We start from the raw sequence: 21,654 nt of genomic DNA, 5'->3' as shown, positions 1-21,654 counted from the left end.
TAATTTCACAGAAGATAGACACAAAAAGGTGTTCAGTGGGACAGGCAGACCCTTCTTCAGACGCGTCTCGACCCGAAACGTCACCTATTCCTTCTTTCCAGAGATGCTGCCTGTCCTGCTGAGTTACTTCAGCTCTTTGTGTCGATCTTCGGTTTAAACTAACATCTGCAGTTCCTTCCTACACATAATTTCACAGAGGTTAAGATTCAACCAGATAGATGCATGATTGCCAGGAGAGGCAGGTAGGTAGTGCTTGAGTCTCCTGTTACTTTTTCCCTCTCAAATAAGCATAATGTTTTGAATGTAATCATGAGGATGGTCCTTCAGGGGAAAATTAAAGCGACAATGGCAACAGATCCAGTTCTGTTTTAACAGCACAGTAGGGCTAGATCGGGTCAAACAATAGTGCTAGGGGACTCTATAGTCAGGGGGTATACGCCAGTGTTTCTGTGGCTGCAAGTGAGGCACCAGAATAGTGTCATAGGGTTAAAAAAAAAAAGGAACTGCAGATGCTGGTTTACAAAAATAGACACAAAGTGCAGGAGTAACTCCGCGGGTCAGGCAGTGTCTCTGGATAAAATGGATAGTTGATGTTCCGGGTCGGGAACCTTGTTCAGACTGATTCAGATGAACTGGGTGTGGTGTACATAGGATTGCCAACTGTCCCGTATTAGCTGGGACATCCCGTATATTGGGCTAAATTGGTTTGTCCCATATGGGACCGCCCTTGTCCCATATTTGACTGCTACTACTCGGGTCGAGGGGACTGTCGGGACTCGCCCATGGCCCCGTCGGTCAGCAGCCCGGCCAGCTGTCCGACCTTTGGACCTTCGCTTACCGCCGACACCACCACCCCTCCTTCTCATGGCCGATCATCGGTTCATGAGTTGGATGGGGTGCTGGACGTTGCGTGCGACGTCGCGCGCAATGTCCGGCGCTCGGGACAAAACTTTGCAGCTGGCCCACCGGCTGGGCTCTGTGTGCAGTCCAGCACCCGGGCCAACTCATCATTCACCCAGCCACGGCCGAGTCGGTCAACGAATTGCCATCGGGAATTTGTCCCTATTTGACCATTTACTTATATGACCATTTGTCCCGCATTTGTTGATATTGGGTCTCGTAAAGAGCATTAAGCCAAATGTCTGCAAGGTGGGATGGAATCTATCACATGGTATTGAGAATGGCAAGAGGGGTAATAGTTTGGGCCTTGACAAATTTTTGCATCCTTTCTAACCATGAGCTCCCAGAGCACTGTAAAGTTGCCAATGTTGTTCCTTTGATGGAGCTGCGGATGGTGAATTAGACTGTTAATGGATATAGCAGGATACAAATCAGTTACAGATAAGGGCAAGTAAATGGCAGATGGAGTTTAATCCAAGCAAGTCTGATGTGATGTACTTTGGGAGGAAATTATAGAATTAATGGAAGAAACTTGCACTGCACTGGTGTACGAGGTAACCTGGAATTCAAGTCCAGTTTCCTGAAATTAGCAAAACAAATAGAGAGGGTAGTAAAAGAGCCATATGGTACGCATGCCTTCTTCGGCTGAATATTGAGTATGAGTCAGGAGGTCAAGTTGCATCTCTATAAAATTTTGCTTAAGGCACATTTAGAGTATTATGTGCAGTTCTGGATACCCGTTACAGAAAGGATTTAAGGAGCTTTGGAGAGTGTGCAGAAGAAGTTTACCAGGATGCTGCCTGGATTAGAGGGTATTAGCTGCAAGGAGAGGATGGATAATGTTGGATTGTTTTCTCCGGAGCGTCAGAAGCTGAGGAGAAACCTGATAGACGTATATAAAATAATGAGAGATATAGATAGGGTAGACAGTCAGAATCTTTTTCCCAGGTTGGAAATGCCCACCAGCAGAGGGCATAGCTAAAGGATGAGAGGGGGAAAGTTTAATGAAGATGTGTGGCGCAATCTCTTTTTGCACAGAGAATGGCGAGGGCCTGGAACGCATTGCCGGTAGTGGTGGAGGCAGCAGATGTGATAGTGGCATTAAAGAGGCTTTTCAATAGGCACACGAACACACAATGAATGAAGGGATATGGATCACATACAGGCAAGAAGAGATTACTGTAGTTATATTTGGCATCATGTTCAGCACAGATGCTGAGACCCGGGTTCGATCCTCACTACGGGCGCTGCCTGATTGGAGTTTGTACGTTCTCCCCATGACCTGCGTGGCTTTTCTCCGGGATCTCCGGTTTCCTCCCACACTCCAAAGAAGTACAGGTTTGGAGGCTAATTGGCTTTGGTAAAAATTGTAAATTGTCACTGGTGTTCATAGGGTAATGTTAGTGTATGGGGTGATCGCTGGTCGGTGCGAACTTGGTGGGCCAAAGGTCCTGTTCCTGCATTGTATCTCTAAACTAAACTACACTAAACAGGCATTGTGGTCTGAAGGGCCTGGTCTTGTGCTGCACTGTTCTATGAGAAAAAAACATTTTTATGCTGATGTGCTTGGAATCTGGAAGATGCAGTTTGCAGGTCAGATTGAGGGAGGGTCTATTGTGTACTGGTAGAATAATTTTGATAAATATTTGGTGGTGAAAAATGTGCAAGCCTACAGCTATGAGGCAAGGGTGCAAAATCACCAAATTGCTCTGCTGGGAAGCTGACAGAGACGTAATGAGATGAATGACCTTCTCTCTGCTGTAAACCTGATTCTGACCAGAAAATGCCATCTGTTTCTTCCGTCACATTTAAAAGTTAATATTCTATGAAATGTTGCTCATATCACCTGGATACTTTCCAGCCACATTTCCAAGAAATAGATCTCACTTTTTTTGGCTGAATAGAAGCATGAAATCGAATTATCGATCGTTTGCTTGGAAGATTCAAAGTGCTTGAGGTCCGGATACTTATTTTCTGAAGAGTAATCTTTGTTGCCATTGCTGGAAAATGTAGACTGCCTAAGACACCTTGAGCACTCCCATTCATTTTGTTAAACATCTGGAACAAGAACATGGAACCTCTGAAATATTTTAAATTTAAATATGACCCCCAGCCAGACATGGCTTAAGCCTTGGAATCGAGTTTGAAGTGGAAAGGTTTTAATTCAGAGGAGGTTATTAACAAATCGGGCAAAATTATAATACCTCTTGTTCATAGGAAACAAGATATTTGATATTTGAAACAAGATATCAGACAATAATCCTGTGTTTTAGCAATGCAACAAAGGGGGAACAATAGCCTTCGGACTCTTGGAAGTCTTCAACATATCAAGATCCACTTTCAACAGACGGGATTAATCACATTACAGTAAACACCTCGTTATTACAGTCCTCTTCATAACTGATTTTGGTTATAGTTAACTGTCTCTTTAAGAATACAGGCTGCTAGTTACACTGTGGAGGCTGTTGAAATTGACAAGACATTGACATTAACAAGGCATAGAAATTGACAAGGCATAGAAATTGACAAGGCATAGAAATTGACAAGGCATAGAAATTGACAAGGCATAGAAATTGACAAGGCATAGAAATTGACAAGGCATAGAAATTGACAAGGCATAGAAATTGACAAGGCATAGAAATTGACAAGGCATAGAAATTGACAAGGCATAGAAATTGACAAGGCATAGAGATTGACAAGGCATAGAGATTGACAAGGCATTGAAATTGACAAGGCATTGAAATTGACAAGGCATTGAAATTGACAAGCAATTGTTCGGATCCACACTTAACTCTATTAAATAATGTACCAAACGGCCATTAGAACAAAAATACATTTTTGGTTGTTAAAAATAACTTTATATTTAAAAACAATTTGTTGTTTCACAAAATGACCGCTAGCAGTTTGGAGTGAATCCCAACCATAAAAAATGTTTTATGCTAATATTAGCTGATTTGTTTTTTTTTACAGGAGATCATATGTCAAAAGAAAAACGTAAGTGCAAATTTGGCGTGACTTATTTAAATAGTTGCTTGATGGTGCACCCTTTAACTCTGATATTTCAGTGCTATTTTCAAGTACTGGTTGTAGTGAAATTAATGACATGCTGGGCTTAATTTTCAATAAGAATCTTTATATTATGATATCAAAACATTATTACAGAACTATTCAAAAATAACGCTTAGGAACGGGAAGTAAAATTACCCAAGGTTTATAATATAGCTGTAATAATATATAATATAATACAGTCTTTACAGCATTGCAAAGGTTTAAGTTACTGCAGAAAATGAGTAAGAATCTAGCTGAAAATGTGTGTCTTTTAGATACTATTAAATTCAAAATTAAAGGTTAATATGCTGGAGTTTAGTCTTTGCTGTTCTGGTGTTGAGCATCACCTTGGCTGCATGTAGGAACACAGATATGTTGAGGACTACGCATTGATATGAGATTGTGACTGATTTTCTAAGACTAAAATACAGCAGGTGAGACAACAGTTGTCGCACCCGGGCCTCTCCCTCTTCTCCCCTCTCTCATCAGGCAAAAGGTATAGAAGTGTGAAAATGCACACCTTCAAATTCAGGGACAATCTCTTCCTAGTTGTTATTAGGCAATTGAACCATCCTATCAACTACTAGGGAGCAGTCCTGAGCTACTATCTATCTCTGGAGACGCTCAGACTATCTTTGACTTTGCAGCACTTTATTTTGCACTTAACGTTATTCATGTTATTCCCTTTAACATGTATCTGTACACTGGATGCCTCGATGGTAATCATGTATTGTCTTTCCGATGACTGGTTAGCATGCAATAAAAGCTTTTCACTGTACATCGGTACATGTGGCAATAAACAAAACTATACGCAAGTGAAAATTGTAGAAATTGCAGATACTGAAAATCCGAAATAGAAATAGATAATGTTGGAAACACTCAACAAGTCAGTGAGTATCGGTAAAAAAGGGAAATCAATTAATATTTAGTGTACTGTTTCACTTTCCACAGATTTCTCTGACCAAGGCTTCATCTTCCCTTGAATCCCACAGATTAGCTGTCATTTTAGTCCTTGTCAAAAGTCTTAGGGGAGCAATGTAAGAAGGAACTGCAGATGCTGGATTACACCGAAGATAGACACAGAAACACGGGAATAATCCAGGGGGCCAGGCAGCATAGAAACATAGAAAATATGTGCTTAGTAGGTTATTCGGCCCTTCGAGCCAACAATGCCATTCAATATGATCATGGCTGATCATCCAAATTCAGTACCACATTCCTGCATTCTCCCCATATCCCTTGATTCCACTAGCCCTAAGAATTATATCTAACTCTTGAAAATATCCAGTGAATTGGCCTCCACTGCCTTCTGTGGCAGAGAATTCCACAGATTCACAACTCTCTGGGTGAAAACGTTTTTCCTTATCTCAGTCCTAAATTACCTATCCCTTATTCTTAATCTGTGACCCCTGGCTCTGGACTCCCCCAACACCAGGAACATTTTTCCTGCATCTAGCCTGTCCAATCCCTTAAGAATTTTATGTTTCTATAAGATCCATCTCTGGGTAGAGGGAATGGGTGACGTTTCGAGGACGAGGTCCTTCATCAGACTTCACCCATTCCTTCTATCCAGAGATGCTGCCTGTCCCATTTTAGGGGAACAGTCGTGTTTCAGATTAATATAGGAACAGAAAAACAATGTATAAATCTGCCCCAGTGATGAATTTATCTCCAAATTGGTTTGCTCTTTCTGAAATGAAAATAAGCAATTAAAAGAGCATTTCAAATTTAGGAAAATTAACTCCTATTATTGGTGAACCAAAAGTTATTTTCTGTTGAAAGCTTGGAGACTTGAAACATTAACTCTCCACGGAAGCTTAATGGCCAGCTGTGAACATTTCCAGAATTTCGTGTTTCAGTTTAAAAATGTGGTTTAATTTTCAAAAATAGCTTCTGACGCTCAGTTATTTTTAGACTAGGGTATGAAACAAATGTTTTAAAAATTCACCAACTAATCTTCAATTTCAAAGAATGACTGCATTTAAACTGAAGACAAAATGAATTCATGACATTTGTGAATAGTTTTTAAATCCAATTCACATACTTAATACACTCAAAGACAAAAATGAAAGTTACTATATAAAGTAGAGTCATTTATTTTCCTTTTCTTTCTGATCCTGAAAGCTAATTGTATAGGCTATCTGTCTATCCTTGTGCCTGGTTCGACTGCTAAGTTGGGCAAAGATAATTTAATCGAGGGAAGTTTGAGGTGGTGTCTTTGGGAAGTTGCAACAAGGCTCAGTAAATGAGGTTACAAACAATTCATTTGAGTAGCATTGTTGTAACATGGCATGCCAGGTTTATAAGAGCATGCCAAGTGCTGCATCAGAGACTAACTTCCTGTTTATTTGACATGCCTGATCAGATTAGAATAGATGTCTGCTTCAAGGTCATATTCTGAATGAAGAAAAAGTAAGATGGCATCCTGATCTTTGATAGTTGACCTTCCTATGTTCAATTAAATTAGATTTTACAAAATGGAAAAATGTGAGATATTGTTGCTTTACATTAACTGACATTCTTATAGTAATGTTTTTAATAAAAGTAATTTTTGGAATTGTTCTGCTGAATCACATATGTTTTGAATCCAGTTGATAAATAACATGTTTGTCATAGTATTAATTAATATCTTGTTTTATTTTTAACAGGGCATTATATACAGTTATTCATGTTTAATACTGTTGTGCTTCCCAGAAATAGTGTCAATATCTGGCTTCCTTTAATATTATTTCATGAGATAATTATCACAAACCCTCTTATAATCCATAATTAAGGCTATTGGCCTCACAATATTCACCTGTGCTTTCAGATAGTTTGGAAACAATCTAGTCTATATGTTGAAAAAAACTCTTTTGTAAGTAAGGCTAATTGCATAGCTTACAAATGCATATTTTTAAAGACCTCAAATGTTCCATACTGAATCCAGAGTTTGCATTTAATATGAGGCAGACATAAGAAGACATTTTGCTGATTTTTTTATTTTATTCATTACTACAAACGAATTCTGACAATTGTAATTGTCTTCGCTGCTTGATGCTTGCATACATTGTGCAAAAGCATCTAACCTGGCAGGCTGAGATCTTCTTCAGTGATCCTGTTAAACACTGCAGTAGATTGCTAATTTGTGAGGCAGGCTTGGCAGTAATTTGCTCAACCTTTGTCATATCTCCATTGCCCACCTCAGAGGAAGACAGATGCAGTGATGCATTTCCCTGATAGTATTTCAGCAGCCTCTTCGTGAAAGCCCACATTGCACTTTTCAATAGAGATTTTTTTTGCATCTAGAATGTCAATATATGGTTATGTGGAAATAACGTTGTCAGCGGCAAACCGTGGCGGCACTTGTGTACTGTCTAGGTGAGGTCTGCTCTCTGATTCTATCGGGTTATATGGAAAACAAAACATTTCACTGCACCTAGGTACATGTGACAATAAAGTATCACTGAATTTAAATGAGAGGGAATTTGGAAAAAGTAGTCATGCTAGTAAAACACAGCAAAATAATTGAGAATATGTTGGTGACAATGGTGTAACAATGCCTTTTGTTACAGACATCGTGTGGAAACTACAGCTTTATACCATACATGGTGACTCCACACAACAAGGTATACTGTTGTGAGAGCAGCTACATGAAGGGCTTGAGTGAGCTAATGCAGCCCAACTTTGAGTTATTGCTTGGCCCTATCTGCATGCCACTAGTGGATCGCCTTGTTCAGTTGCTGAAAGCTGCACACAACAGCTGCTGGTAGGTGTTTCTTTACATATACATCATGTTTCTGCACTTTAAAAAAAGTGTCATCAAGCAGGCCTCTGTTTTTGCTGCATTGGTTTTCACATGTTCCCATGATTGGCTCTCTGTAGTTAATGTGCTTATCTGTGGAATGATTTTCCTCAATGTACCAATGTGATCATCCGGTGCCATTATATTCTACATTTGTTCTAAAGCTCTGAGTACTGAGCTCTGAGGTGGAGGAAAGGGCACTGAGATGAGAAATATAGTAGAGTTGTTGATGGTTTTGGTACTGATTTGGGTTTCCCTTCATTGGTGTTTGATTGTTGTAATCTAAAGGTGCAGTAGAGGAGAGCTGTATGCAAGTTTCATTTTAACCCTCCACTCCTCCCCCTGCCCACCTCATCTTCTGGGTCACTTAGCTGCCCGCACAAAGATGGCAAATAACATTTATATTTTCCAAGAAGATGGGTTGCGATGAAGGTGCATGAGGATTGCTGGAGGAGTATGAGCTCTTTTGCATTTGCAATCACTTCTCAGAAAAAAACCACATTATTAATTCCTCTACCCTTTCAATCTACTTCTCCGCCTACAGTTTTCCATTACCATCCATTATCCTGGAGTGTACTGAGCACAGATGAACCCATCTTTTCACATCTAGCAATAGAATCAGTTCATTCTAATTTCTACCATTGCAAAGAGTGGAAACCCTCCTCAAAGTCACAAACCATATTTCTTATGTTAGACACAAAATGCTGAAGGAACTCAGCGGGTCAGGAAGCTTATCTGGAGAAAAGAAATAGGTGACGTTTTGGTTCGGAGCCCTTCATATTTCGCAGTCTGAAGAAGGGTTCCGACCTGAAAAGTCACCTTTTCCTTTTCTCCAGAGATGCTGCCAGCATTTTGTGTTTATCTTCAGTATAAACCAGCATCTGCAGTTTCTTCCTACTCACAATATTCCTTCTGTGGTAAACTATCCCTTGAGGCCTTTCTCAACCTTAGCGCGCCCTTTGACACACTTGATCAATCCATCCACCTGCTTTTTTGTCCAACTGGGTGGAGTTGGTCCTGTTTAGTTTCATTCCTATTCATCAATTTGTGGCAATGACATTTCCTCTCCCATGTCATCACTCCCAAGGATTTATATTTAACCTATTTCTAACCAAGCACTACCGTACATGAAATAATTTAAGGACACAACGTCATATTCCACCTGTCATTTGTCTTGGATTTGGCTCGGTCGCCCTGTTTACCTGATGAACAATACCAGGCGAGAAGAAGTTCCCTAAGCTGAATAGTCAGAGCATCTGTCGAAATATTCAATTGAGATACATTATTTTTCATTTTGTGTTATGTTCTGCTTTCTGGTTTCCAAAGAGAAATGCAATAGCTTCCATTTCCAGGTAAATGTCACTTTACTCCAGATATTTAGCAGGAAATTTACTCCAGAAATTTAGCAAGTGGAACTGTTGTTGGTACCCTGTTGTGGCATCAATCTAGTGTACTCAGAATTTCAGCACACCTCTCTCAACCCCCTTTGTAAACCTGGCTCCTTGTTCACTGCTATCATCTGAGAAAACTACCTGAAGCTGAGCCAGAGGTGAGAATGGAACTGAACTTCGATACACATGTTATCTACTGCGATGCCTATTTGAATACTGGAACTTATTATTTTAAAGTTGATCAGGATAAGAGCTGCATTTTATCAGACATCAAGTCTAATTTCAGTCCTGCTGATCTTCCTGTTTGGGTTTTCCCCCTCAACAACTCAATGCCTGTCACGGCACCCCTGAACAGAAGCGTATTGTGACGCTCATCCAAGGGACGAAAATCCCGCCTAAACTTCTTTTTGTTTAGTTAACTGCTTCCCTTTCCTCTGGCTCAGCTCCAGATAGATCCCTCAGATGATAGTAGTGAACAAGGAGCCAAGTTTATGAAGGGGGATGAAAGAGGTGTGCTGACATTTTGGGTGCATTAGATTGTTGCCAGAGTGCACTGCAGATGAACCTGCCAACGGCCTCTGCCTGTTTAATCTTGGTACAATTGTTTATGACGTTTTCTTAATTTCAGAACATAGTCAGGGTATTGTTGAACAACTATAAATATTGCTTCTACATTTCCTTCATCTACGTTATTGCACCAACTATTTAAAATGTCAGGTTGTCATTAGGCTGCGTTGACTGTTTTCTTCCAAGTCCATTGTTTGAAAATCCCTTTTTATTTGAATTCATAATTGCGAGCATGTGGGAGGATAAAATTTCAGCCAGGGCACATTCATATCAAAAACAACTCAAAGGTCTTTACACAGTTCTTTTAAACTTTTAAAACATGGTGGGGGAGTCAAAAGTTTAGTTTAGACATACAGAGCGAAAACAGGCCCTTTGACCCACCGAGTCTGGGCCGACCAGTGATTCCTGCACACTAACACTATCCAACACACATGAGGGACAATTTACAATTTTTATCAAGCCAATTAACCTACAAACCTGTACGTCTTTGGAGTGTGGAAGGATACTGGAGCACCCGGGAAAAATCCACGCACGTCACGGAGAGAACGTACGAACTCCGTACAGACAACCACCCGTAGGCAGGATTGAAACCGGGTATCTGGTGCTGTAAGGCAGCAACTCTACCGCTACTCTTTGTTGTCAGTTCTTTGTTGAATGCAAAGCACTTGGGGATGTCGGAAGGTTACGATGGGTATTGTAGATGCATGACATTGATTTTTTTTATACTTATCCAGTTCTAAGATGTCTTGCAGTTCTAAGATATTGCTGTATTCGTAAGCAAGCTGAAAAAGAAAAACAAAAACTGGATGCTGGAATTCAGAAATAAAAATAGGAAATATTGAAAATATGCAGCAATTGAGACAACATAAACAGAGAGAGAAACAAGAGCTAATGTTTCAGGTTGAAATGACCATTGAGCACATAGAACTGTTTTGATTAGCCAGCCACACTCATTGATAGCAAAGTTTTTTTTGATTGATGTGTTGATTTGGCCAGAATAACAAGAACTGCTAATCCAGTTACTTAAATGCAAGAGATCCTTCAATATGGGAATGAGTAATTGTGATCATGAATTGTTTGTTGAATTTGCTGAAAATAGCTGGTGTATTGGTGTTGCCATCTTTGAATGCTTGAAAGGAAAGCCATCCAGATTTCACTTTCCTCACTCTTGTCCATTTGGCTCCTCCTTGATGATTTACCATTACAGTATAGGGCTTGGATGAGGATGGGATTGGGCTCAACAGAGCAGTGACTTGATGTCATGCTTGGATGGCCTGTTCTCATGCCTTGCTAAGCTGGCACATGAAAAATAACCACTCTGATTCCAGGCCTGAAATGTGGCAGCAAGGCCAAGCATCATTCATCAGGAAACCAGAAGGTTGGTGGGGATGAGTGAGAGGTTGGAGGAGGAAGTGCCAATTCAAGAGTATTTGAAACTTCCTTTGCTCCCAGCAGGAATAAAGAACAAAACAGGTTATATTTCACTGCGCTATTAAAGGACTCATGCTGGTTAGTTACAGGATCCCTTTTCAAAAAGGAGATTATGTCCCCACTGAAACGCCCATCCCGTAACTGAAATGTCGCCATTCTCCCTTGATTTAGCTGTGATCTTTCTGACATTTTTTTACAGAAGAAATATGTTGACATTTAAGACACCGTGACGGTGTTACATCAAAGCTGCAGAAAGTATCAGCACGTCAGCCACAAATTGCAAAAGATCTTCATCAAACATCAGAGGATTAGAGGCAGTAGTTGAAGGGAGGTGGTCAGGCAGGTAGTACAGGATTCTCCCGTGGCTATCTCTCTCTCTCTCAAACAAGGAAACAGTTGTGGATAGACACAGGAGTAACTCAGCGGGACAACCATCGTCTCTAGAGAGAAGGAATAGATGAGGTTTCGGGTCGAGAAGCTTCTTCAGTCTGAAGAAGGGTTTTGAACCAAAACATCGCCCATTTCTTCTCTCCAGAGATGCTACTTGTCCCTCTGAGTTACTCCAACATTTTGTGTCTATCTTCGTTGTAAACCAGCAACTGCAGTTGTGAATTTGTGGAATTCCCTGCCACAGAGGGCAGTGGAAGCCAAATCACTGGATGGATTGAAGAGAGAGTTAGATAGAGCTCTAGGGGCTGGTGGAATCAAGGGATATGGGGAGAAGGCAGGCACGGGTTATTGATTGTGGACGATCAGCCATGGTCACAATGAATGGCGGTGCTGGCTGGAAGGGCCAAATGGGCTACTCCTGCACCTATTTTCTATGTTTCTCTGCAGTTCCTTCATAAACCGTAGGGGATACTATTGTGGCTGATGGCCTCTTGGGGGCAAATAGTAGCTGCAGACAGGACAGTGGCCATATATCTGCTCCGTTGAATAGCACACCCGGGTTAAATCTGGGGAGCGCAACAGTGATAGATGACTCTATAGCCAGGGGTGTGTTGCCTCATGGTGCCAGGGTCAAGGATGTCCCAGTGCCCACAGAGGGGAGAGCAAGCAGCCAGAGGTCGTGGCCCCTATTGGTACCAATAACTTAGATAGAAAGGGAGATGAGATCCTGTTAAGAGAATTTAAGGAATTAGGTATTAGGATAAAAACTCAGAACATCCAGGGTTGTAATCACAGGATTAGGACACATGCCACGTGCTGGTGAAGCGAGGAATCTAAAATACCTTCACACGGTTAAACTCTGAGACAACAAAAACTAGGCATGTAGATGCCAGTGTATCATTGGAGCTATCAAGTGGGCACCGTCTTTCATGAGTGTTTCATTGAGTTAGGCCCACAACATCTCAGGTAGGCTCAACAGTTAGTTCTTGCGTCCCATAATTACCCCCACCCCCCCCCCCCCCCCCCCCCCCCAATACCTGCTCTCACATCATGTTCAGCACAGGCATTGTTAATCATTAATCCTTCATTTTCACTGTTCTGTGAACCTGCATGCTGTTCAAATGTCAAGTGTGTTTATTTGTCATAAGCACCAGATATGAACTGGAAAATGAAATACTTACTTGCTGCAGCTTAGCAGGCACATTCATTCTGTCACATTAACTGCAGTATGATAATGAATGGTTGTGGATATACTTTGCTTGGAGCAACATCTACTCAGGAAAATGCCCATCTAAATGTCTTGAACGGGAAATGTGTTTCAATGTTTAGATTAAAAATCTGTTCATCATAGTTTTTTTATCGTGTATGACATTTGAAAGTCAATGTTGAAATGTGAGGATATCTTCAAACGACAAGTAAGTGAAAGAATTGCCACCCAAAATGATCATTGTCTGCTTGTGATTTACAGTCAGTACTTCAGGGAAACCATCTTGAATGACATCCGGAAGGCCCGTGAGCTTTACTGTGGTAAAGAATTGGCTGCCGAGCTTGGAAGAATAAGGAAACGCCTGGACAATGTTGAAGTTCTCGCTGCTGACATTATCATTAATTTGCTTATCTCCTACCGTGATATTCAGGTACATGTTACGCAAGGAATACACCAACTTTTCATGGCCATTTATCTTTCAGGTGTCAGGGGTTGTGGGGAGTAGGCAAGGGAATGGGGTTGAGAGGGAAAGATAGATCAGCCATGATTGAATGGCGGAGTAGACTTGATGGGCCGAATGGCCTCATTCTGCTCCTAGAGCTTATGATCTTAATATCTAAGGCAATACTTTCAAATACTTTTCAATAAAATCAGACTTTCATGAGCATTTGCTGCATTTTAAATAAGCTCCACAACCTTGTCTGAAAGTTTACATTAATTGTTTTATCTTCTGAGAAAAAAAAATGTAAATAAGAGGTAGAAATGAGTACCTTGTCTATTATCTACACCAAAACCAGGATGGGAGAGTACAGCTTCAGGTTGTGGTGTCTCACTACTGTCTGGCAGCCAGTGACTTCTGATTGAGAGAAACAACTGGCTGAAACACATATTGTGACTCCTGACAATGCAAATTTAAGAGGCTTTTTGATAGGCACATGGATATGCAAGGATATGGACTTTGTGCAGGCAGAGGGGATTAGTTTAACTAGCATCATGTTGGGCATGGACATTGTGGGATGAAAGGGCCTGTTCCTGTGCTGTACAGGTCACTGGCATTGTGAGGTAGCAGCTTTAACCAGCTGTGCACAGTGGTGCCCCCGACGCAATGGGAAATAGGAGTGGGATTATGGATCAGCCATAATCTCAATGAATTACAAAGAACAGGTTGGCAGGGAGCAACATCATAGAATATGGAACATGGAACATAGAACAGTACAGCACAGGAACAGGCCCTTCAGCCCACAATGTCCATGCCCAACATGATGCAAGTTAAACTAATCCCCCTCTGCCTGCACGATATCCTTCCATTCCTTGAATATCCATGTGCCTATCTAAAAGCCTCTTAAATGCCCCTATCGTATTTGCTTTCACCGCCACCCTTGGCAGCATGTTTCAGGCACCCATCGCTCTCGTGAAAATAACTTGCCCCGCAAATCTCCTTTAAATTTTGCCCCTCTTACCTCAAAGTCATATCCCCCTTGTCATTGACGTTCTAATATTTCTCTGCAAGAGAAGAAGTTCCCAGAAAAAATAGACACAAAAACAGCTAGATATTTCTGTAAAGGAACATAACCAATCTGCTTTTAAAACATCTCTTATTTTAAATTAATAGCTTAGCATTATATACTCCAGATGAAGAACGATTTAAACAGGAGGTGCATGAAATATTAGAGCCCAAACTACTGTAGCAGAAAGTACACTCCAGTACCTTTTCCCAAAGTAATTTTGACTTGATGTTTAGTTTAGTTTAGAGATACAGAGTGGAAACGGGCCTTTTGACACACCGAGACCGCACCGACCAGCCATCCCCGCACATTAACTCTACCCTAATCACACCAGGGACAATTTTACATTTATACCAAGCCAATTAATCTACAAACCCGTGCGCCTTTGGAGTGTGTGAGGAAACCGAAGATCTCAGAGAAAACCCACGCAGGTCACGGGGAGAACGTACAAACTCCGTACAGACAGCACCCTTGTCCAGGATCGAACCCGGGTCACCGGCGCACTACTGTAGCTCTACTGCTGCGCCACCCTGCCACCCAAGCATTTTCTGCTTCAACGAGGCGAAATGAATGTGATGCAAAAAGAGAAATAGTATTTGGGTAAAAATGGGGAAGTAATCTATTCCAATTCTGTGGGCACGGTTGAGGTTACACACTTGCAGGTTGCATTTCACTGGTCACAGGTATGAGCTTTACTGATGACTGCGATCGAGTTCTTGATACAGAAATACTATAAATGACAGTATAAATACTATAAATACTATAAATACTATAAATACTACACACTATATACTAAATGCTATAACCTTCAGTCTAAAAGCTTGCATTTGTAATATCACAATGCACTGAGCCACTAATATAATATTATATTAGCTTTGCATCTGATTTTCTCTCCATAAGGACTATGATGCCATTGTAACATTGGTGGAGACTTTGGAAAGACTTCCAACCTGTGATCTGGTGGACAATCTTCACATCAAGTTTCATTATGCCTTTGCGCTGAATCGGTAAGGCAAACCTTTAAAACTTGCTAACATAGTTCTGTGATTTCAAGGAGATTATATTTTTAAAGGAGTTTGTTACTGAATTCTCATTAGTTTTAGTTTTATAGGAACTGTTCATTTTTTATTTGATAGTGACCTTCTCTGCCGATAGGTGGTAATTTGTTATTCTAAGAATGTTTTCTCAGTCTTTCACTGCACCATAGATCTTATACAGTGTACTTGCAGGTAGAGCAGACAAACCAGTGAAAGGAAAGCATTTTGCTTCTCTGCTATAGAATGATAATAAAATAACTATCTTGGAAATCTTGTGAGAGTACATTTCAAGATTTCTGCGTCTTTTAAGATGTCCGGTGAAAACATACTTTAAAGTGAGTAAGTAACTATTAACAATTTAAGCTACGTGGATCTGTTTCAATTAACAGCAATAAAAATGTAGAAACATTGAACTGCAGATGCTTTGTTTTAATCCCAAAGATAGACACAAAGTGCTGGAGTAACTCAGCGGGGTCAGGCAGCATCTCTGGAGGGAAAGGATAGATGACGTATCAGGTTGGGACCCTTCTTGAGACTGTCTGAAGAAGAAGGGTCCCAACCTGAAACGTCACCTATCCTTTACCTACAGAGATGCTGCCTGGCCCGCTGAGTTACTCCAGAACTTTGTGTCTATCTTTGGCAATATCAATGCCTTGGATAAGAGCACCAAGCACAATCTATTCACAATTGCTGATGCTACAAAGCCGGGTGGCAGCATGAAAGTTTGAGGAGGATGTAGAAACATCAAGGGGATACAGTACAGATAGGCCAAATGACTAGTTGTTCTACCATGCATAATCCCTTGTAGGTTATGCAGAGTGAAATATTTGAGGTCCCCTCACTGGGCTCAGACTGCAATGTGCTGCAATTTAGGTATTCCTGCTCTAAATAAGTACAATTGTTGTTTAACATTGTTGTGGCCCCAGTGTAGTCTATGCAATCTGTCCTTGTGATGTTACACTTTGCATCTTGATCTCATCACGGTGATATATTCTCTGTAACTAGGATATAGTTCAAGTTTCCGCTCACATTTATTGTCACATGCACCAATTGAGTTACCATACAGCCATACAAGTAAAAAGAACACAGCACCCGATAGAGTTTAACATAAACATCCATCACAGTGGAATCAGCGTTCCTCATTGTGATGGATGGCGATAAAGTTCAGTCAATCTTCCTCCTTTGTTCACCTGCGGTCGAGGCTTTGAATCCTCCGCAGTCGCCACTACGGACGGCCCGATGTACAAGCCCTTTCGTCGGGATGATCGAAACTCCGACGTTGGGACGGATCAGAGCACACTCCGTGGCTTGGTTCCCGAATCGGCCGATTCTTACCGGAGACCGCGGCTTCATGATGTTAAAGACCACGGGCCAGCGGTCGGAGCACTTCTTCTGGCGATCCCCGGCAAGGGATCCAAGGCTCCATGATGGTAAGTCTGAGCCGCGCCCGCGGCTAGAAGCTCCGAAGACCGCTGCAGTCAGCAGGCCCCCGCGGTCGGAGCTCCAACACTGGCGACACTTGGCAAAGGATCCCGGGCTCCACGATGGTAAGTCCGCACCGCGCCTGCTGCTGAAGCTCCAGGTCCGTCTCTGGTCTGGAAAGGCTGCACCAAACCAGTTGTTAGGCTGCGGGGGGGGGGGGGGGGGGGGGTCGAAGAAGCGACAAGGAGAAAAGTCGCATCTCCGTCGAGGTAAGTGACTGAAAACGGCTTCCCCCTATTACCCCCCACCACCCTCCACATAAGATATACCGAGAAACATTAAATCATTCATTTAGACGTACTAAAAACAACAACAAAAAGTCGAAAGGACAGATGGGCTGCTGGCGAGACTGCCGCTCGCGACGCCACCTGATGATGTAGTTATCTTTTCATGAAAGTTTACATAAATCCTCCTTCTAGTTGCATATTTTACCTATCCCTGTGTAGACTATATCTACTCTCTGTTTCTATCCCTTTGTTCTACCCATTTGGCTGGATTGTATTTACGTATGGCATTATCTGATTTGGTTGGATAGCATGCAAAACAAAGTTTTCTACGGTGTCTCAGTACATGTGACAATAATAAAACATAAACCTAAAAATGATTCTATTGTTTTTTTTTGCCTAATAGTCTTTTGTGATTCATATGACAGTACAAGAACTGAGTCAAGAGCAACAGCAGTAAAGCTGCAGGATTCATTTAAACTAATGTATCGAATTCTACTGGAGACTGGCCAATGTGATCGTGAAGCACAAGTCGTCTGATGACTGATGCTATACACTGGGAGGATAATGTTTGATTATGATTTAGTTTCAAACTTCAGCACAGTATTTTATCCCGTATTACAGCAATTGTTTTATTCATATCGTGTTTTACTGATGAATTTAGTTTAATTAGGGATAGCCAGCACATCTCTTGTGCAGACACACCCGTGTATGAATAATCTTGGCTTTCTCAGTAAGTGAACATCACCGAGATATTTATCCAGCGCTGAATGAATTGTTGGATGTTTCCTGTAATCTGATTTATGATGCCAGTGTTAATTTGGGTCAAAATATTTCAAGGCTAGGTGCCCCAAATAGAACATTTCGGGCTGTGAGTATTCGATTTCACAACTGTTTTATTTCAGAAAACTATCCCCGTAACATGGTGCCAGTAACCTTTCCAGTACTTGGCATTAGTTTAGTTTTTTTAGTTTAGAGATACAGCGTGAAAACAGGCTCTTCGGCCCACCGAGTCCGCACTGATCACCCTGCACACCAGAGACAATTGTACAGAAGCCAATTAACCTACAAACGTCTTTGGAATGTCGGAGGAAACCGGAGCACCCGGAAAAATCCCACGCGGTCACGGGGAGAACATAATAATAATAATAATGGATGGGATTTATATAGCGCCTTTCTAATACTCAAGGCGCTTTACATCGCATTATTCATTCACTCCTCAGTCACACTCGGTGGTGGTAAGCTGACGGAAGCGTGGCTGCCAATCTGCGCCTACGGCCCCTCCGACCACCACCAATCACTCACACACATTCACACACATTCACACACAGGCAAAGGTGGGTGAAGTGTCTTGCCCAAGGACACAACGACAGTATGCACTCCAAGCGGGATTCGAACCGGCTACCTTCCGGTTGCCAGCCGAACACTTAGCCCATTGTGCCATCTGTCGTCCTCTCTGTGCAAACTCTGTACAGACAGCACCCGTTGTCAGGATCGAACCCAGGTCTTTGGCGCTGTGAGGCAGCAGCTCTCCTGCTGTGCCACCCAGAGTGTTGAGTGCTGAATGCTGTTGAGTTTTAATCAGGAGATTAGTCCATTCAGCAACATCATATGTGATCCCTCTACCTCAGCGTCATTTTCCTGCCATATGCCATATCCTCTCAGATAATAAAAAACAATCTCAATTTTGCAAGAAATCAGTGACTGCTGAGGTAGAGAGCTCCAAAAATTTACCACACATTGAATGAAGAGAATTCTCCTCATTTCATTCCTAAATAGCTGCCCCAACTATCTAGACTATTTTGATCAATTTTTAAATGAAGCAAAACAGAAGTAAAAAAGTAATCACCAGTGCCAATATTAGATATGTAATCACCTGGTTATCTTTAAATTAATTTAACCCCATTGTTATTTCACAAATATTACCTGCAAGAAACAATGGGATTGAAACGCCGACAAGTGAATTTCAATATCATACACTAAAAATTAACTGCACTTAATTTTTCATCCTCATTTGAAATGAATAGGCAGGGATGCAAATGTTAATTAAAGATGCTAGGTATCATAAATAGAAATGTTCGAAACTCAGCAGATCAGGCAGTAACTGTGGAGATAGAAAGGAGGTTGATGATTTGGATGTGAACTGAGTTATGATGAAAGGTCTCCACGGATGTTGCTTGACATGATACATGGCAATTCATTTATATCATTATTTATGTTAATGTTCATGACATTTGCTCCAGCTTACACTGATCAGTTGGCCCCCTTGCTTCCTGCAGTAATTTACTTCTGTGTGAAACATCTAGAAGATCTAATACCTATCCATACTCTTGCATGAGTTTGAATTGGTGGGTCGATGGCAGATAGAGTTAGCAGCTTCAAATTCCTAGGCATTAACATCTCAGATGACTAAGCCTGTGCCCAGCAACTCTACCGCCGTGCCCCGTGCGGCACGGTGGCGCAGCGGTAGAGTTGCTGCCTTACAGCGAATGCAGCACTAGAGACCAGAATTTGATCCTAACTGTGGGTGCTGTCTGCATGGAGTTTGTACGTTCTCCCCGTGACTTGCATGGGTTTTCTCCGAGATCTTCTGTTTCCTCCCACACTCCAAAGACGTACAGGTATGTAGGATAATTGACTTGGTATAAGTGTAAATTGTCCGGAGTGGGTGTAGGATCGCTGGGCCGCGCAGACACGGTGAACCGAAGTGACTGTTTCCCTGCTGTATCTCTAAACTAAACTAAATAGATGCAATCATGAAAAAGGCATGCTTGCATCTCTAGTTTCTTGGAGGTTTAGAGATTTGATATGCCACCGAATACTCTAACAAATTTCTACAGATGCACTGTAGAAAGTATCCTGGCTGGCTGCATCACGTCCTGGTACAGCAATTCCAACGCATAGACCACAAGCGGCCACAGAGATTTGGGGACTCAGCCCATACATCACACACAAAGCTCGTCCCACCAACAAAAGCATCCACCTGAGGCACTGCTCCAGGAAGGTGGCATCTTTCTATAAGGATCCCCTTTATCTAGGCCATGCCCTTTTCTTGCTGCTATCTTTGGGAAGGAGGTACGGATGCCTGATGTAGCACACCACCAGATCACCAGGATTAGGAACAGCTACTTTCCTACAACAATCAGGTTCTTGAACCCACCTGCCCTCATCCTACTTTGGCAAGTGAACACGACAACCACTTCTTCACTATCATGGATTGTTTTATAATTGTATTTGGCATTAACGTCTTGTTTTTTTGCATGGTCTTTGTTCTTTTCTCCGTCATTCAGTATCTGTGTAATTTATGTTTAATTTGCGTTTTTGTGTGTTGTCTGATTCTGTGTGCCTGTGATGCTGCTAAAAACACAATTGTCATTGTACATGTCAGTGCTTATGCATTTGACAATAGATTCGACTTGACTTGAGTGACATCTATCCCAACTGCAGTATTAAATGCAAGAAAAAAATGTTTTTTCACCTTTTACACATCTCACTTTTGTCAGTACTGGCATTCTGAAGGGTGGTACTTCTGTTATAAAGCATGACTACGTTTTTGTAGCACATTAGCAGACCATTATCCTAATGGAATCATATTTGTGTGGTGCAGTGGTAGAGTTGCTGACGCGCAGTACCAAAGGCCTGGGTTCCTTCTTGACCACAGAAGCTGTCTCTCCCGAGTTTGTTTATTCTCCCTGTGAGCACTTGGGTTTCCTCTGGGTGCTCCGGTTTCCTCCCGCACTTCAACGAAGGGCAGGTTTTGTAGGTTAATTGATTTCTGTAAATTGTAAATTGTACCTAGTGTGTAGGATAGTGCTAGTGTACGGGGTGATCGCTGGTCGATGTGGTCTCGGTAGGCCGAAGGGTCTGTTTCCACTCCAAATCTCTAAACTCTACTGTTCTATGGCCTACACTAAGTTTCTCCCACTCTTCATAAGTCTTAGCATAATGCTGCTCTTCCTCTTCCATTTGTGTTTTCTTTTTTTTTCATTCTTGCAGGACTATAAGTCTAGAACCTGCTTAATTTTCCAATAGCATTAGCCAATCATCTCCACAGAAATTCTGCAAATTTTCAATATCTTGATCTGTGAACAATTTCTGAACCTTCAACAGCTTAAGTTTTAAAGTAAAACTACATCAAACTATTAATCTTAGAAGATAGAATGATGCCTGATAAGCCCCCTGTTTGTTGATTCTATTGTATAAGTAAAACTTAATCAGCCAATGATGCACAATGTAAAAGAAGTAATTTATGCAGAGAAAAATAATATTTTAAAAAGTCAGGTTCTTTAAAAGATCAAATGTAAATAACAAACTAAAGCTAGCTGCATATTAGAGTGCCTAAGTGATCATGCAAATACTTACAGACCTGGGCTTGTTCAGCAACATTCCATTGACTAATTATTTCTTTAAAACTTCCCTTTGCCATTGATTCTGGAGGAAGAGTTTGTGGTGAGTCATAAATGTGGGATTTGTGTAATTTAACCTCTTCCTTTCTCTCTCTTCCTCTTCAATCTTTGAACTCAATCAGACCACAGTCTCCCCCACTCTAATTGCTACGCATTGTCGTCGACACTAGCCCCCTTCTGCTAGTTTGCTGAGTTAACTAAAGGGCCTCTCCCACTTGGTGATTTTTTTCGACGACTGCCGGCGTCATTGACTGACGTATCAGAGTCGCCGAAAGATTTTGAACA

The 21,654-nt window shown here is 41.5% G+C and overlaps 1 protein-coding gene across 1 annotated transcript in view; it reads left to right on the top strand.

The window, feature by feature from the left end:
* The window catches only part of map3k5 (mitogen-activated protein kinase kinase kinase 5), a 156,474-nt gene that overhangs the window by 30,743 nt on the left and 104,077 nt on the right, over window positions 1–21,654 (top strand). Inside the window, exons 3-6 of the mRNA XM_033020971.1 lie at window positions 3,871–3,894; window positions 7,500–7,693; window positions 12,977–13,145; window positions 15,121–15,227. Of these exons, the coding sequence (XP_032876862.1) occupies window positions 3,871–3,894; window positions 7,500–7,693; window positions 12,977–13,145; window positions 15,121–15,227 (494 nt within the window). The remainder of the gene's footprint in view (window positions 1–3,870; window positions 3,895–7,499; window positions 7,694–12,976; window positions 13,146–15,120; window positions 15,228–21,654) is intronic.

Source organism: Amblyraja radiata, chromosome 5 (assembly GCF_010909765.2).
Source record: "Amblyraja radiata isolate CabotCenter1 chromosome 5, sAmbRad1.1.pri, whole genome shotgun sequence".
Classification (NCBI taxonomy): Eukaryota; Metazoa; Chordata; class Chondrichthyes; order Rajiformes; family Rajidae; genus Amblyraja; species Amblyraja radiata.
This window is presented reverse-complemented; position numbering and strand designations above follow the sequence as displayed.